Source organism: Macaca fascicularis, chromosome 8, assembly GCF_037993035.2.
Source record: "Macaca fascicularis isolate 582-1 chromosome 8, T2T-MFA8v1.1".
Lineage (NCBI taxonomy): Eukaryota > Metazoa > Chordata > Mammalia > Primates > Cercopithecidae > Macaca > Macaca fascicularis.
The window spans coordinates 57,146,263-57,165,563 of NC_088382.1; the positions used below are offsets into that span (position 1 = coordinate 57,146,263).

The following is a 19,301-nucleotide window of genomic DNA, read 5'->3' on the forward strand; positions in this document are numbered from 1 at the left end:
GTTCTTGATTAAAGATCTTGACTAAAGATCTTTCTTCTTTTTAAATATAGTCATTTACAGCTACAGATTTCTCAGTAAGTACTGCTTTAGCTGCATCTATAGGTTTTGGTGTATTTTGTTGTCATTCCTTTTAAAGTTATCTTCTAATTTTCTCATGATATCTTTTTTTGATCTCTTGGCTGTTTAGGAGTGTGTTTAATGTTCGCATACTTCTGAATTTTCGTTTTATTTTTATTGTAAGGTTTAAATTTCGTTCTATTATTGTCTAAGAACGGTATTACTATAGTATTACTGTGATTTCACTCCTTTTAAATTTATCGAAGCTTGAGTTACGGCCTAACATATGGTCTGTCGTGGAGAATGTTTCATGTTTACATTAGAAGAATGTGTATTCTGCTGTTCCTTGGGGTAGGGGGTTGTCTTCATGGTTTCTGTCAAGAATGCAGTTGTTACGATTATTGAGGATCCTTTGTATATGATGAGTCATTTTCTTTAACTACTTTCGTAGTTTTTTCTGTTTTTCACCAGTTGATGTGGTATGTTTAGGGTGGATCTCTTTAGATCTTATGCAGTTTGGAGTTTTTAAGCTTCTTGGTTGCATAACGTTTCATCAAATTGAGGAAGCATTTTGGGCTTTGTTTCCTCAAATATTCTTTCTACCTCTCTCTCCCCTTCCTTCCGAGACTCTTATTATGCATATATTTGTGTGTCTGATGGTGTCCCACAGGTCTCTGAGGCTCTGTTCGTTTTTCTTTATGTTCTTTTTTTCTTGTTTCTCAGCTTGGATAAACTCATTTGTCTTTAAGTTTGTGAATTCCTTTTTTTTTTTTTGCCAGGCCAAATTTTGATTTCAGGTGAATTTTTCATTTCAGTTACTATAGTTTTCAACTTCTGAATTTGTATTTGGTTCTGTCTTTTTATAATTTCTGTGTCTTTATGGATATTCTCTATTTGGTGAGGCATTTTTATAATTTTCTTCACTTTTTGGATATAGTTTATGTCTTTGAATATGTTTATAGTAAGTGATTTAAAGTCATTGTCTAGTGAGTCCAACTTCTGGCTCCTCTCAGGGACATTTTCTCTTGACTGCATTTTTTTCCTTTTCATGCTTTCCTGTTTCTTCATGTGTGTTATAATTTTTTTTTTTTTTTTTGAGACGGTCTCGCCATGATGCCCAGGCTGGAGTGCAGTGACGTGATCTCAGTTCACTGCAACCTCCGCCTCCCGGGCTCAAGCGATTCTCCTGCCTCAGCCTCCTGAGTAACTGGGATTACAGGCCTGCACTACCACGCTGGGCTAATTTTTGTATTTTTTTTCTTTTCTTTTCTTTTTTGAGATGGAGTCTTGCTCTGTTGTTCAGGCTGGAGTGCCATGGCGCGATCTCAGTTCACTGCAACTTCCGCCTCCTGGGTTTAAGCGATTCTCCTGCCTCAGATTCCTGAGTAGCTGGGATTGTAGGCGTGTGCCACCACACCTGGCTGATTTTTGTATTTTTAATAGAGACGGACTTTCACCATGTTGGCCAGGCTGGTCTCGAACTCTTGGTCTCGAATGATAACACCCGCCTTGCCAGCCTCCGAAAGGGCTGGGATTATAGGCATGAGCCACCTTGCCTGGCCTATAATTTTTGCTTGAAAACTGGACGTTTTAAATAGTGTGATGTGACGACCCTGGATATTAAATTCTCCCATCCCCTCCCCAGGGTTTCTGTTTGTTATTGGTGCTACAATTTTGTTTAATGATTTTACTAGATGAATTTTGTAAAGTTCGTATTGCCTGTTGTGTGTAGCTAATGAAGATGTTTTGTGTTTCGTTTAGTTGTCTGTGGATTATTGGATAGAGATTACCTTAAATGCTTTGAGCCAGTAAGTCTGTCATCTTTTATGGAGGGACTCTGTTGAGACATATGCTTTGGCAGTTTGTAATGCCAGTTTAACCTTCATTTCCTCCTTGTGCAGAGCCTTGAGATGATCCAGAGTTCAGAGGTTAGGGCCTTTTCAGTTTTTTCTTGGGCATGCGCATAGTGATGCAGGGTTTTTTGCTCCTTAGTTCAGCTAAAATCTGGATTCTTGTCTCATGATCAGGAAAAATTACGCACAGGGCCACATTGAAAGGTGAGGAGAGCAGTATTTATGAAAAGAAAGCTCTCAGTGGAAGAAAGGGGGTCCTGCCAACAGGCTCCCACCTCACAGATTGAATACCAGGCCACCCCACATAAGCTGGAGAGGCCAGGCTCCTCCCTGCCCCCACCCGTTGCCATAAGACGTGAATTCCCTTTGGCTCTACCCCATTCTCCCAGTTTGCAGGTTGGGCCTTAGTCTGAGCCCCTCCACATTGATTTATTTCCCTTACTGTGCATGTGTTAAGGGATGGAATTTTTCACCATGGGCATGTTTAGGCAAGCCCCGGTGCACAATGACATGGGTGGCATTTGGCTGTCTCCTGTCTCTATCATAATTAGTACTATGTTTTCCTAGCGAATTGATCCTCTTATCATTATGCATTCTCTCTCTTTGTAGTAATTACCTTTGCTCTCAAGTCTACTTTATTAGATGTTAATACAGTTATTCCTGCTTCTTTGATCAATGTTTGCCTGGTATAATTTTTTCCATTCTTTTACTTTCAGCCTCCCTATAATGTCGAATTTGAAGTTAGCTTCTTCGGAACAGCATATGATTGGTTTATGATCTTGGCTCACTGCCACCTCTGCCTCCCAGGCTCAAACTGTCCTCCCACTTCAGTTTCCCGAGTAGCTGGGACCACAGGTGCACACCACAATACCCAGATACTTTTTGTACTTTTGGTAGAGACGAGGTTTCGCCATGTTGCTGAGGCTGGTCTTGAACTTGTGAGCTGAAGTGATTCGCCCACCTCAGCCTCCCAAAGTGCTGGGATTACAGGCATGAGCTACCTCGCCTAGCCTGTTTAAGATAATTACTGATATCGTTAGTGCTCAAGTCAGCCATCTTATTTTTACACCTCTGAGCTCTGTCTTGTTTCTTTTTTGCCTTCTTGGGGTTACTTAAACAAGTTCAGGGTTCCATCTGTTTTTTTTTTTTTGGACACAGTCTCGCACTGTCGCCCAGGCTGGAGTGCAGTGGCACAACCTTGGCTCACTGCAAGCTCCACCTCCCGAGTTCACGCCATTCTCCTGCCGCAGCCTCCCGAGTAGCTGGGACTACAGGCGCCCGCCACCACATCTGGCTAATTTTTTGTATTTTTAGTAGAGATGGGGTTTCACCGTGTTAGCCAGGATGGTTTCGATCTCCTGACCTTGTGATCCACCTGCCTCGGCCTCCCAAAGTACTGGAATTAACAGGCGTGAGCCACTGCACCTTGCCAGGATTCCATTGTTACTCCTTTTTTTTTTTTGAGACACTGTCTCTCTCTATTACCCAGGCTGGAGTTCAGAGGCATAGTCACAGCTCACTGCAGACTTGACCTCCTGGGCTGAAGCAATCCTCCCACCTTAGCCTCCTAAGTAGTTGGGACCAGAGGCACATGCTACCACACCTGGCTGATTTTTGTAATTTTTGTAGAGGGGGGGTTCTGCCATGTTGCCCAGGCTGGTCTTGAATTCCTGGGTTCAAGCAATCTGCCAGCCTCAGCCTCCCAACATTCTGGGATAATAGGTATGAGCCACTGTGCCTGACCTATTCCTTTTTTTTTGAGACAGAGTCTTGCTCTGTCGCCCAGGCTGGAGTGCAGTGGTGCAACCTCGGCTCTCTGCAAGCTCCGCCTCCCAGGTTCACGCCATTCTCCTGCCTCAGCCTCCCAAGTAGCTGGGACTACAAGTGCCGGCCACCACGCCCGGCTAATTTTTTGTATTTTCAGTACAGACGGGGTTTCACTGTGTTAGCCAGAATGATCTCGATCTCCTGGCCTTGTGATCCGCCCGTCTCGGCCTCCCAAAGTGCTGGGGTTACAAATGTGAGCCACCGCACCTGGCCCCACCCCCCCGCCTTTTTTTTTTTTTTGAGATGGAGTCTCTCTCTGTTTCCCAGGCCGGAGTACAGTGGCACGATCTCAGTTCACTGCAACCTCTGCCTCCCGGGTTCAAGCAATTCTCCTGTCTCAGCCTCCCAAGTAGCTGGATTACAGGCGCCCGCCACCATGCCCGGCTAATTTTTGTATTTGTAGTAGAGATGGGGTTTCACCATGTGGGTCAGGCTGGTCTCAAACTCCTGACCTCAGGTGATCTGCCCACCTTGGCCTCCCAAAGTGCTGGGATGGCATCTCGCTCTGTCACCCAGGCTGGAGTCCAGTTGCGCGATCTTGGCTCACTGCAACCTCCGCCTCCTGGGTTCAAGCAATTTTCTGTCTCAGCCTCCTGTGGGATTACAGGTGCCGCCACCACACCTGGCTAATTTTTGTATTTTTAGTAGAGATGGAGTTTCACCACCTTGGCCAGGCTGGCCTTGAACTCCTGACCCTGTGATCCACCTACCTCAGCCTCCCAAAGTGCTGGGATTGCAGGCGTGAGCCACTGCACTGGGCCGCCTCAGAATTTTAAGGCCTTGCTCTGCTGTCTTCTAACATCCATTTTGTTTTAAATGACCCAACTTAATTAAAATATAAGTGGGGATGGGATTGGAGCTGGGGATATTCAAGGCCCACAGATGTATTTGGGAAAAGTAAGTTAAAACTTATTTCAATACTGTTACATAAAAATCCTGTTGCATCATATGGATAATGATCAGACAGTGTCATAGGTTGAGGTGGAGGGAGAAAAAAGTATGGATGTGTGGAAGAAATAGGATGTAGAGAAAGTTAGGGAAGAAAGCATATCGAGTAGTTAGGTTGTTTTCAGATGTCTTCATTTACTCTTAAATTTATAGTTAAGTATCATTGCCTTTTCACGTGATTTCATTTAAAATGCTCATTTGCTTCTAACTACTGCTCATACTTTTTGGAAACTAGCTAGCAACTCTCCATTATAGGTGTTTAATGTTTTCATGTAACCAGCAGGGGGAGCACGTACTCATGTTCTTTTGGAACAGGGACGCAAGCCAGAGAAATAGATTTCAGTATGTGCCAATTTAGAACAGTTTTTTTTTTCCTTTGAGACGGAGTCTCCCTCTTTCGCCCAGGGTGGAGTGCAGTGGGGCTGTCTCGGCCCACTGCAAGCCCCGCCTCCCGGGTTCACGCCATTCTCCTGCCTCAGCCTCTTTAGTAGCTGGGACTACAAGGCGCCCGCCGCTATGCCCGGCTAACTTTTTGTATTTTTAGTAGAGATGGGGTTTCACCGTGTTAGCCAGAGTGGTCTCGATCTCCTGACCTCGTGATCCGCCCACCTTGGCCTCCCAAAGTGCTGGGATTACGGGCGTGAGCCACCGCGCCCATCCTAGAACAGTTTTAAACAATTGTTCTCATTACTAATCATAGAAATAATACACAGGGATTGTGGAGTTGCTAGAAAATAAAGACTACAATAGAAAATATCCCCCATAGGCCGGGCACAGTGGCTCACGCCTGTAATCCCAGCACTTGGGGAGACCCAGGCTAGTGGATCACAAGGTCAGGAGATCGAGACCATCCTGGCTAACACGGTGAAACCCCATCTCTACTAAAAATACAAAAAGTTAGCCGGGCGTGGTGGTGGGCACCTGTAGTCCCAGGTACTCAGGAGGCTGAGGCAGGAGAATGGTGTGAAACCGGGAGGGGGAGCTTGCAGTGAGCCTGGATTGTGCCGCTACACTCTGGCCTGGGTGACAGAGCGAGACTCAGTCTCAAAAAAAAAAAAAGAAAGAAAAAATAAAATATCCCCCATAAACCTGTAAAACCTATAATCAGCAAAACATAAACATTTTGATAATATAAGCATTTGGATCTGTTTCCTGCACATGTTTTTATACAAATGCTTAATATATATTTAAAAATTTGTACATTATTATTTTAAAATTTAGTGTCATTAGTTTTACATGGATGTGTTGTTTGAAAAATAGGTAAGAATAATATTTTCCATTCTGATAAAATCAAAAGCAGAGCATGCATTCTTATGTGTAAATAAGATTTCCATTGGCTTTGCATATATTTTTGTTTTAGTTTCCTTTTTTACAATGAGTAGAACTTCTGTATAAAGAAAATATTTTATTATTTTAAATAAAAGGAGCAGAATACAACACTATTTTACAGTTATACAACACTATTTTACAGTTATAACTGGAAGATAATGTCTAATCAGAAGACTCAAATAGGGTAGGAAAACATTAAAATAGTTATGTCAGGTTGGTAGCTGGGTGCCCCGTACGTAATTTTGTATTTAGTAAATATTTTTGGAATGTGAACAAATAGTGAGACCTTGATGACTTTTTTCTATTTATTTATTTTTTAAAATTTTCTGTGTGTGTGTTTTGTTGTTGTTGTTGTTGTTTGAGACTGGAACTTGTTTCTGTTGCCCTGGCTGGAGTACGGTGGCATGATCACAGCTCACTGCAGCCTGGGTCTCCTGTGCTCAAGCAGTCCTTCTGCCTCAGCCCCCTGAGTAGCTGAAACTACAGGAACATGCCACCATGCCTGGCTAATTTTTGTATTTCTTTTTTGGGCAGATGGACTTTTGCCATGTTCCCCAGGCTGGTCTCAAACTGTGGGGCTCAAGTGATCTGCCTGCCTTGGCCTCCCAAAGTGCTGGGGTTACAGGCATGAGCCACCATGCCTTTCCTGTTATAATGTTAAGAGAATAAATATAGAAGGTGTAATTTCTGTAAATATTTAGACACATATGAATAATTTCTTTGAAAGTTACCTGTCCAGTTTGTATAGCTCTAGATTATATTCTGTACTTGTTAAATGCTATGACCAAGGAAAAGCAGTATACAATATCGTCTGTCCAAATGCTAGTTTATTTATGGAAAAAAGCGAAACCTACTTTGTGCCTGAGTTTTGTATGTACTTTTACCAAGATCTTGAAAGTATTTCTCTTTGTACATTACTCTGTAAGACCTTCCTTATTTCAAACCAGTTTATTGAATTTCATGTTCAGTTCTTTGTCATTTACACATTAATGAAATGTAGGTAACAAATATACTTGTACATCTATAATGTAGAGAAATACAGTAACCAAGGGGAAACAGAATAAAAAAAACGAAAGAAAAAAATAACCAAAGAGGAAACGATTTTGATGGGAAGGCTAGTAAAGAATTTGCAATGGTTAGAAAAATAAAATATTCAAGTGGATAACTCTATATATAAGCCTGCTAGAGAAGGGAGTGAGCAAGCTAGATGGTGTCAAGGTGAGGGAGAGATTTTTATGGTGTTTAGTGTTAGAGGCTTGAACATGATTGAATGGTGGACTTAGTGATGGAACTGGTTAAAGTGGAGGGGATTGGAATCCTGATTGCTGTGTCTCATGATCAGCACCCGGTTCTTCTGTTCAGGATTTCCTTTTTATACTTCAAACCACTGGAATGTAAGGCATTACGAGTTTCTTCCTTAGCCTTTTTTTTTTTTTCTCAAGACAGAGTTTCACTCTTGTTTCCTAGGCTGGAGAGCAATGGCACAGTCTTGGCTCACCGCAGCCTCCACCTCTCAGGTTGAAGCGATTCTCTTGTCTCAGCCTCCCAAGTAGCTGGGATTACAGGCGTGCTCCACCACACCTGGCTAATTTTGTATTTTTAGTAGAGACGAGGTTTCTCTATGTTGGTCAAGCTGGTCTTGAACTCCCGACCTCAGGTGATCCGCCTGACTCAGCCTCCCAGAGTGCTGAGATTACAGTGCCTGGCCAGGCTTTTTTTTTCTTTTTTTAAACTTACCAAAGTTTGTGATATTTTTACTGTTTTACCAAACATTATATACTCCAATAAAGAAATTTCAAGCGTGCACAGAGAAGCTCGTGGGTTTGAATTAGATCCTGAGGATCTAAATTTTGTGTTTAATTTACCTGTTACAGATTGATTTTTTTTTTTTTTTTTTTTGGAGACGGAGTCTCGCTCTGTTGCCCAGGCTGGAGTGCAGTGGTACGATCTCAGCTCAGTGCAAGCCCTGCCTTCTGGGTTCCTGCCATTCTTCTGCCTCAGCCTCCCAAGTGTTTGGGACTACAGGTGCCCGCCACCACATCTGGCTAAATTTTTTTTTTTTTTTGTATTTTTAGTAGAGACAGAGTTTCACCATGTTAGCCAGGATGGTCTCGATCTCCTGACCTCGTGATCCGCCTGCCTCAGCCTCCCAAAGTGTTGGAATTACAGGCGTGAGCCACTGTGTCTGGCCTACAGATTGAATTCTAATCCAACATGTTTAACAGTGGTCTCAAACATTTATGGAATAAGAATCAGCAGAGATGGTTGTCAAAATGCAGATTCCTGAGCCTTACCTCTCTCAAAATTCTAACTTGTGATTTGGGTACCTAGGTATCTGTAAATGCATCCCTGATTCTGATGTACCTGTTCCCTGGATTGCATTTTTTTTAAAAATTGTGAGAGAGATATGTATATATACACACACACATATATGTAAATAAATAAATATATATATACACACACACGCACACGTGCTGTGAAATGTACTGTTTTAACCATTTTTAGGTGTGTAGTCCTATGGTATTAAATACATTCACATTTGCTGTAGGTTGAATGTTTCTCTCTCTCTGGTATTCAGATGTTGAAACCTACTTCCCTATGTGATGATATTTAGAGTTGGGGCCTTTGGGAAGAGATTAGGTCATGAGGGTACCCTTGTGAATGAGATTAGTGCCCTTAAAAAAAAGTTCCCAGGGACTCTTCTTCCTTCTGTCCCATGGGGATGTAGTGAGAAGAATCAGGAAACCATCTATGAACCAGGAAGCAGACTCTCACCAGACGCTGAATCTGCTGGTGCCTTAATCTTGAACTTTTACAGCCTCTAGAACTATGAGAAATTTCTTTTGTTTCTGTGCCACTCTGTTTATGGTATTTTGTTATAGCTCCCAGAACAAACTAAGATAGCATTGTTTTTCAGCCATCGCCACCATCCATCTTCAGAATGTTTTCAATCATCAGAATGGAAATTCTGTACTCATTAAACTATGACTCCTCATTCTTCCCTCCCCATCCCCTAGCAACCGTTCTACTTTCTGTCTTTGTGAATTTGTCTCATAATATGGGTCAATTCTAATTGCCCTCATATAATCTTTGCCCTTTTGTGTCTGGCTTATTTTTACTGTGAATGTTTTCAAGATTCAACAATGTTGTAACATGTATCAGAAATTCATTCCTTTTTAAGGCTGAATTAATATTTCATTTTTTATGTGTTCCACATTTTGTTCATGTAGTCATTCATTGATGGACATTTGTTCTTTCCACCTTTTGGCTATTGTGAATATTGCTGCTATGAACATTCGTATACAAGTATCTGAGGTTTTTTTGTTTGTTTGTTTGTTTTTCTTTTGAGACGGAGTCTCGCTATGTCACCCAGGCTGGAGTGCAGTGGCACGATCTCAGTGCAAGCCCTATCCCCCGGGTTCATGACATTCTCCTGCCTCAGTCTCCCAAGTAGCTGGGACTGCAGGCACCCGCCAACACGCCAGGCTAATTTTTTGTATTTTTAGTAGAGAAGGGGTTTTACCATGTTAGCCAGGATGGTCTTGATCTCCTGACCTCGTGATCTGCCCGTCTCGGCCTCCCAAAGTGCTGGGATTACAGGCGTGAGCCCCCACACCCGGCCCTGTTTGAGTTTTGGGTATATACTGAGCAGTGGCATTGCTAGATCATGGTTGTTTAACTATTTTGTTTTATTTTATTTTAGAGACACAGTCTTGTTCTGTTGCCCAGGCTTCAGAGCTGTGGCCTGATTATAGCTTACTGCAGCCTCAAACTCCTGGGCTCAAGCAGTTGTCCCGCTTCACCCTCCTGAGTAGCTGGGACCACAGATGAACATTCCCACCCCTGCTAATTTATTTTTTGTAGGGACTCGCTATGTTTCCCAGGCTGGTCTTGAACTCATGGGCCCAAGTAGTCCTCCTGCCTTGGTCTCCTAAAGTGCTGGGATTACAGGTGTGAGCCGTTGTGCCCTACCCTGTGTTTAACTTTTTTTTTTTTTTTTTGAGACAGAGTCTCACCCTGTCACCCAGGCTGGAGTGCAAGTGGCTCGAACTTGACTCGCTGCAACCTCTGCCTCCTGAGTTCAAGCAATTTTCCTGCCTCAGCCTCCCGAGTAGCTGGGACTACAGGTGCATGCCACCACGCCCGGCTAATTTTTTGTATTTTTAGTAGAGATGAGTTTTCACCATGTTGGTCAGGCTGGGCTTGAACTCCTGACCTCGTGATTCGCCCGCCTTGGCCTCCCAAAGTGCTGTGATTACAGGCATGAGCCACCTTACTCAGCTGTGTTTAACTTTTGAGGCTCTACCAAATAATTTTTAACTGCAACATTTTACTTAAAAGTTAAAATTGCTACACATCCTTGGCAATGCTTATTGTTTTCTTTCTTTTCTTTTCTTTTTTTTCTTTTTTTAAATAGTAGCTGTTCTCATGAGTGTGAAGTGGCTTATCATTGTAGTTTTTTGCTTTTTGTTTTTGGAGATAGGATCTCACTCTGCCACCGAGGCTGGAATGCAGTGGCGTAATCAGTGATGCAGCCTTGACCTCCCAGGCTCAAGTGATCCTCCCACCCCAGCCTCTTGAATAGCTGGGACTATAGGCACACGCCACCACATCCAGCTATTTATTTATTTATTTTTTTCAAAGACAGGATCTTGCTCTGTCACCCAGGCTGGAATGCGGTGGTGCAGTCATGGCTCACTGCAGCCTTGACTTCCTGGGCTCAAGCAATCCTCCTACCACAGCCTCCCAAGTAGCTGGAACTGCAGGCATGTACCACCATGCCTCACTAATTCTTTAAAAAAAAAAAAAATTCTGTAGATATGGGGTCTCACGATGTTGCTTAGGCTGCTGACTAATTTTTCATAAGGACGGTAATCCTATTTGTGGGGGCTCTGGTTCCTGTTCTAGTCACCTCCAAAGGCCTCATCTCTCTCTCTTTTTTTTTTTTTTTTTTTTGAGACAGATCTTGCTCTGTCGCCAGGCTGCTGGAGTGCAGTGGCAGGATCTCGGCTCATTGCAACCTCTGCCTCCTGGGTTCAAGCAATTCTCCTGCCTCACCCTCCTGAGTAGCTAGGACTACAGGTGCATGCCACCACACCCAGCTAATTTTTGTATTTTTAGTGGAGATGGGGTTTCACCATGTTAGCCAGGATGGTCTCGATCTCTGAACCTCATGATCCGCCCGCCTCTCTCTCCCAAAGTGTTGTGATTACAGGCGTGAGCCATTGTTCCTGGCCAGGCCTCATCTCTTAATAGCATTGCATTGGGGATTAGGATGTCAACATATGAATTTTAGGAGACAGCAGGGTTCAGACCATAGCACTAGTTAAGGAAGTTTTAATGGTGTATTTTAATTTTAATTTATTCTTATTGCTTAAACTACAATGATATTGATGTGGAGACGTATTTCTGATTAGGTGATCAAGTTATAATTGTTAACCTCAATTTAATTCCCAACACAAACCTAAAATTTTTCTTAAAATGCAAATTAAAAATATTATGAAATGAAGATATGTCTGTTGCAGACATTTGTTTTAAAAAAGGAAAAACGGGCAAAAAAAGCCTAGAGAATAGATTAGTGTTATCACTACAATTTCCAGCCTAGCAAATACAAACTCCTTGGCTTATGTTCTTTTTTAAAATTCAGTAAAGTTTTCTGGAATTGTGGTTTTTACTGTCTGTCCCATTCCTTTGATTTGCTTCTTCAGGAATTCCTGTTACCTTTATGTTGGATCCCAAAAGAGACTTAAGCATACTATTTCTCTTGAATACTTTTTCTCTTTCTTCACTGGAGCTGGATTGTGGAACCTTTAAATTTCCTTTTTTTTTTCTTAGACAAGTTTGCATGAGGAATAAAATTTACAAAAAAAATCATTTTTCACCTGTTTCTCTCTTTGTTGAATTATACTGATTTTTTAACAGCATTATTAAGTAAATAATTGATATAAACTTTATAGTTACAGCATACAGTTTGATAACTTTTGAGATCCACACATCTCCATGAAACTATCACTACAAATAGTTTAGCGAATATAACAATCATGTCCCAAAGTTTTTCTTTGCCACTTTGTAATTCCTCTCTTTTCCTTGCATTCCTAGCCTATCGTGTACCTGCTTTCTATTATTATTGATTTGTTTGCGTTTTCTAGAATTGTATGTAAATGGATTTTTATGGTCTAGTTTCTTTTGTTTAGTGTTATTTTGAAATCCAATTATGTTATTGCATGTTTCAGTACTTCATTCTTTTTTTTTTTTTTCGAGACGGAGTTTCACTCTTATTGCCCAGGCTGGAGTGCAGTGGCATGATCTTGGCTCACTACAACCTCTGCCTCCTGGGTTCAAGCGATTCTCCTGCCTCAGTAGCTGGGATTACAGGTGCCTGCCACCACGCCCAGCTAATTTTTTTTTTTTTTTTTTGTATTTTTAGTAGAGACAGGGTTGGTCTTGAACTCCTGACCTCTGGCAGTCCACTCACCTCGGCCTCCCAAAGTGCTGGGATTATGGCGTGAGCCACCGTGCCAGCCATTATTCCTTTTTTATTGCTCACTACGATTGTATTGTATGGATATATCACAAGTTTTAAAATCCATCCATTTGTTGATGGGTATATTAGCTATCTATTGCGGTATAACAGATTATCCAAAAACTTAGTGGCATGAAACAATATGCATTTATTATCTAACAGTTTTTTGGCCAGGGATTTGGGAGTGGCTTATTTGGGTGACTGGCGTAGGGTTTTTCATGAGATTGCTGTCAAGATGCTGGATGCTTTGAAGTCATTTGAAGGCTTCGCTGACATACCAATTCAAAGATAGTTAACTTCTATGGCTGTGGGCTTCAGCCTCTGATCTTCTGACCAAGGATCCTCTTTGCAGGGATGCTTGAGTCTTTTTTTTTTTGACATGGTGTCTCACTGTGCTGCCCAGATTGGAGTGCAGTGGTGCTGTCTTGGCTCACTGTAATTTTTGCCTCCCGGGTTCAAGCGATTCTCCTGGCTCAGCCTCCCGAGTAGCTGGGATTATAGGCTTCTACCACCACCCCCGGCTAATTTTTGTATTTGTAGTAGAGATGGGGTTTTAACATGTTGGCCAAGCTGGTTTCAAACTCCTGACCTCAAGTGATCTGCCCGCCTCAGCCTCCCGAAGTGCTAGGATTACAGGTATGAGCCACCATGCCCAACCATGTTCTTATGGAATCTGGTAACCACTAAAACAAGTGATCCAAGAGCAGCATGGACAAAGAGAAAGTTGCAATGCCTTTTTTTTTTTTTTTTTTTGAGACAGAGTCTTGCTGTGTTGTCCAGGCTGGAGTGCAGTGGCGTGATCTCGACTCACTGCAACTTCTGTCTTCCGAGTTGAAGTGATTCTCGTGCTTCAGCCTCCTGAGTAGCTGAGATTACAGGTGTGCACCACCACACCCAGCTGATTTTTGTATTTTTAGTAGAGATGAGATTTTGGCCTGTTGACCAGTCTGGCCTCTAACTCCAGGCCTCAAGTGATCTGGCCGCCCTGGTCTCCCAAAGTGTTGGAATTACAGGCATAAGCCACTGCGCCTGCTGGAAGCCTCAATTCCTATTATGACCTGCTCTCAGAAGTCACACATTGTCACTTTCCTCATGATATTATTTGCTAGAAATAAGTCACAACATCCAGCCCTCACTCAAAGAGTAAAGAATTAGTTTTTTTCTTTCAAAGGCTGGTTTTGAGGGGAGCAATGTTAAAGAATTTGTTGTCATATTTTAAAGCTACTGCAATGGACTTTGGGTGGTTTTTAGGTTTTGGCTATTACAAATAAAAATGCTTTTAAAAATGTATGTAAAAATCTGTGTAGACAGTTTTATTTCTTTGCGTAAATAGGAGTAAAACGGCTAGTTTGTAAGATAGTGTTATGTTTAAATTTTTACTACTTTTACACTGAAGATTTAAGATATCTGTAATACCGATTTGTTCTTGGATTCCTTCTGGTTTAGTCCTTTTTAAATTTTATTCTACTTCTTAAGTTTTGTCACCTCATTTCTGAGTTTTTATTCTGAATGTTTTATCTTGTTTTAAAATTGTAGTTTACCATTTTATCTGTTTTGTGTGTCTTTGATGTACTTTTTTTTTTTTTTGGTATGTTGGGATGTTATTCTCGTTAGTTTTTCCCTAATAATAATTTTATGGGATTTAGCTTTTATACCTTCCTGTTGCTTATTTTTATGTCTCTGTCTTCTGAAATGATAGGAGGCAGGATTCAGGATAGCTTTTCTTTTCTTTTCTTTTTTTAAGGACGTGGACTCTCACTGGGTTGCCCGAGTTGAAGTGCAGTGGTGCAATCATAGCTCACTGCAGCCTCAAACTCCTGGGCTCAAGTGATCCTCCTGGTTCAGCCTCCTGAGTAGCTGGAACTACAGTCGTGTGCCACCATGCCCAGCTCACTAAAAAGTTTGTTTTGTTTTGTTTTGTTTTTTTAGAAATGGGGTCTAGCTGTGTTGCCCAGGCTGGTCTTGAACCCCTGGGCTCATGGAATCCTCCTGCCTTGGCCTCCCAAAGTGTTGGGATTACAGGTGTGATCCATGGCACCTGGCTCAGCATAGCTTTTATACCTTGTGTTGTTTTCATATGGCTTGTAAAAATATGGCCACTTGTGTATTTGGTCTTGTAGATTCTCCCTGACTCTGCTCATCTGGACGTTTTCTGTGTCTCTGCCACCCCTGTGCTGCTGAGTAGATTCCACTCCCAGCACTTTCTCAGTGAGGGGCCCAGAAGGGAGTCCAGGGTGACCAGTTTTGGGTGGCCCAGCTGCTCCCATCTCTTCACATCTTCTTACCGTAGAGCCCCTGCTCTCACCTAGTTTCAGGTGCTGTTCTCAGATCTGTCACCTGCTCTGCTTCCTGGTGAGCACTGATGTCTAGGTTCTCAGGGCCTCCTTGGCTCTCTTACTTTGGCTTCTGTCCTCTCAGACACTGATACCATGCTGGACTTTGGAGGGTTGGTGGTTTGTCTTTACCCACTTGTGTTTTGGAGTTTGCTGATTAATTGTGTTTCTATGTTTTTGGCTTTGCTGTCCAGTTGCTGTTTATGTGAAGATTTAGAGACATTCGAAAACTATGCCTTTACTAATGACACTTCTGGGTTTTCAGATTGTAAATTGTTAACTTAATGTCTATTTAATGAAGTTGATAGTGTTTTTTTGTTTTGATTTTTCTGTTAATCATCTCCACAGAGAAAAAGGAGTTGGGATATAGAATGCCCATCCTTTCCAGGAGAAAGACCACTGCAGGTCAGAAGAGCAGGTCTCAGGACAGCAGGGGCAGCTGCCTCTCTCTCTGAAGCATGGCTCAGGTGTGGAGAAGGGTTTCAGGACGCTTCTGGGACTCCGGTAAAGTATCTGTAGAATTGTTTTCCCTGAATGCCAAAGAGGAAATCCTGAGTGTTCAGAACATTGTAATTACATTTCATTGTAATTCCCTTTCTTATTCTTTCAGGACACTGTAATTGGTACACTCCTTTTCTTCCCTTTCATTCCTTTAATAATCGTGGCAAGTTAGTATTCACCTTTTTTTTTTTTTTTTTTGGAGACAAAGTCTCACTTTGTTGCCCAGGCTGGCGCAGTCATAGCTCAGGGCATCCTTGAACCCTTGAACTCCTGGGCTCAGGCTATCTTGCCTCAGCCTGTCAAATAGCTGGGACCATGCCTGGCTAATTTTTTTTTTTTTTTTTTGAGACAGAGTCTCACTTTGTCACCCAGGCTGGAGTGCGGTGGGGCTATGTTGGCTCACAGCAACCTCCGCCTCCCAGGTTCAAGCAATTCTCTTGCCTCAGCCTCTCTAGTAGCTGGGATTACAGGTGCGTGCCACCATACGCGGCTCATTTTTGTAGTTTTAGTAGAGACCGGGTTTCACCATGTTGGCCAGGCTGGTTTGGAACTCCTGACCTCAGGTAATCCACCTGCCTTGGCCTCCAGAGTGCCGGGATTACAGGCGTAAGCCAGTGTGCCTGGCCACCTGGCTAATTTTTAAAAAACTTTCTGTAGAGACAGGGTCTTGCTGTGTTGCCTAGGCTGGTCTCTAACCCCTGGCTGCAAGTCATCCTCCTGCCTCCGCCTCCCAGAGAGTTGGGATTACAGGTGTGAGCCCCCATGCCCAGCTCACACCTGTACCTCTTTAATCCATGCAGAACCTTTCTACTTCTTTGTTTGTAAATGAAGGATGTTTACTAAGAATGTTCTCAGAAGATGAAACCATTTAGCATACCACTCTTCACAAGAAATGCACGTCTACTCTGGAGGCATACTCTGGAGATATTGCAGGTTTAGTTCAGGACCAACACAATAAAGTGAATATCGCAATAAAGTGATCACATGAATTCTTTGATTTCTCGGTATATGTAAAAGTTATATTTATATTATACTGTAGTCTGTTAAGTGTGCAATAGTATTATGTCTAAAAAAGCAATGTATATACCTTAATTTAACAATATTTTATTGCTAAAAAAAAATGCTAACAATCATAGGAGCCTTCACCAAGGTGTAATCTTTTTGCTGGGAGAGAGTCTTGCTTTGATGCTGATGGCTGCTGACTGATCAGGTTGGTGGTTGAAGGTTGGGGTGGCTGTGGCAGTGTCCTAAAATAGGGTAAAAGTGAAGTTTACCACATCTATTTACTATTCCTTTCATGAAAGATTACTGAGTAGCATGTGATGCTGATAATATTTGACCTGTAATAGAACTTCTTTCAAAATTGGACTCAATCCTTCCAAAGCCTGACACTGCTTTATCAACTAAGTTTATAGGATATTCTAAATTCCTTGTTATCACTTCAACAATGTTCACAGCATTTTCACCAGGAGTAGATTTTATCTCCAGAAACTACTTTATTTGTTCATCCGTAAGAAGTAACTCTTCATCCATTCAACTCTTAGAAGATTACAGCAATTCAGTCATATGTTCAGGTTGCACTTCTAATTCTAGTTCTCTTGCTGTTTCTATCACATCAGTTTTTCTGCTGAAGTCTTGAACTCCTCAGTCATACATAAGGGTTGGAATCAACTTCTTCCAAACTCCTGTTAATGCTGATATTTTGACCTTCTGTCATTAATCATGAATGTTCTTAATGGCACATAGAATGGTGAATATTTTCCTGAAAGTTTTCAATTTACTTTGCCCAGGTCCATCAGAGGAGTCACTATCTATGGCAGCTACAGCCATGTGACATGTATATCTGAAATAATAAGACTTGAAAGTCAGAATCACCCCTTGATCCATAGGTTGCAGAATGGAAGTGGTGTTAGCAGGCATGAAAATAACGTTAATCTCCTTGTGCTTCTCAATCAGAGCTCTTGGGTGACCAGGTGCATTGTCAGTCAGCAGTAATAGTTTGAAAGAAATCTTTTTTTTTCTGAGCAGGTCTCAACAGTGGACTTAAAGTATTACAGTAAAGAATGCTGTAAAGAGATGTGCTGTCATCCAGGCTTTGTTGTTACATTTATAGAGCACAGGCAGAGCAGATTTATCATATGGGCGCTAGAATTTTCAGAATGATACATGAGCATTGGCTTCAACTTAATGTTACCAGCTGCATTAGCCCCTAATATGAGTATCAGTCTGTTCTTTGAAGCTTTATTGCCAAGCATTGACTTCTCTCTAGCTACGAAAGTCTTAAATGGCATCATCTTCTAATATAAGGCTCTTCCATCTCTATTGAAAATCTATTATTTAGCATAGCTACCTTCATCAGTGATGTTAACTAGATCTTCTAGATCACTTGCTGCATTACCTTGTACTTTTATGTTATGGAGATGATTTGTTCATGAACCACCCTCTGCTAGTTGCAGACTTTTCTTCTCCAGCTTCACCTCTCTCAGCCTTCGTAGAATTGAAGAGAGTTAGGACCTTGCTCTGAATTCTGCTCTGGCTTAAAGGAATGTTATAGCGGTTCAATTTTCTATCCAGATTGCTAAAACTCTGTATTAGCAATAGTGCTGTTTTACTTTCTTATCATTTGTGTATTCACTGGAGTAGCACTGTCAGTTTCATTCAAGAACTTTCCTTTGCATTCACAACTGGCTTAACAATTTGGTACAAGAGGTCTAAATTTTAGCCTATCTTAGTTTTTGCCATGCCTTCCTACCTAAGCTTTATCATTTCCAGCTTTTCTTTACTTTTTTTTTTTTTTTTGAGATGGAGTCTCTGTCACTTGGGGTGGTGCAATCTTGGCTCACTGCAACCTCCGCCTCCCAGGTTCAAGTAATTCTCCTGCCTCAGCCTCCCGAGTAGCTGGGATTACAGGCGCCTGCCACCACGCCCAGCTAATTTTTGTATTTTTAGTAGCCACGGGGTTTCATCATGTTGGTCAGGCTGGTCTCGAATTCCTCACCTTAGGTGATTTACTCACTTTGGCCTCCCAAAGTGCTGGGATTACGGGTGTGAGCCACTGCGCCCGGCCATTTCCAACTTTTGATTTAAGGTGTGAAACATTCAGTTCTTCCTTTGTTTGAGCACTTTGAGGCCACTGTAAGGTTGTTAATTGACTTAATGTTAATATTGTTGTGTTGCAGAGAATAGGAGGCCTAAGGAGAAGGCAAGAGATGGAGGAGCAGCTGGTTGGTGGAGCAGTCAGAACACACACAGCATTTATTAATTTTGCTCTCTTATATTGGTTTTGACCATGGCACCCCAAATCAGTTACAGTAGTAATACCAGAGATCACTGATCACAGACCATCATAGCAGATTTAATAATAATGATAAAGTTTGAAATCTTGGGATAATTATCAAAATATGACACAGAGACACAAGTTTATAGGTGAGCAGATGCTGTTGGAAAAATGGCACACAGAATTGGTTGACACAGGATTGCCAGAAATTTTCAATTTGTAAAAAATGCTTTATCTGTGAAGCACAATAAAACAAGGTATGCCTGTATATTCAGAATCTTTTGGCAATGAGATGTTCTGGATAATTTTTGTGTGTTTGTGTACTTACGGAGGAATGCTATTACAAACTCAAGATATTTGGTTATGAGTAGTAATGAGTACCTCATAGGCAGTCAGAGTCATATGAGTGAGCAGATATTACATTGAATGTTAATATGAAACGTTTTGGTCAGTCAGATCTCTTTAGATTCTGGAAAAATACAACAAATTTATAAATATATAAGGAGTACATGCTTTGGGAATACTGAAATTGGTGAATTGGTAAAGGAAATCAGAGAAGAATATGTTAAGGAGAGTATAGTTTAAGATTTTGAATATTTTATAAAAGTTTTTTTTTGCATTTGTCACATAAATTCCATGATTATTATTTTGCC

General features: G+C 41.7%; 1 protein-coding gene across 37 annotated transcripts in view; it reads left to right on the forward strand.

Annotated features, from left to right (window-relative positions):
- SPIDR (scaffold protein involved in DNA repair) overlaps positions 1-19,301 on the forward strand; it is a 484,346-nt gene that overhangs the window by 15,738 nt on the left and 449,307 nt on the right. For 36 of the 37 annotated variants that reach the window (XR_012416420.1, XR_012416421.1, XR_012416419.1 and 33 more), the window contains exon 2: positions 15,219-15,374. Coding sequence is in view for 17 of the 37 variants with exons in the window: in XM_065519183.2 (XP_065375255.1) it covers positions 15,219-15,374 (156 nt within the window). In the remaining 20 variants the exon portion in view is untranslated. Of the gene's footprint in view, positions 1-15,216; positions 15,375-19,301 lie in introns of those variants that run through there. The other variant, XM_073998792.1, reaches the window with a different exon arrangement.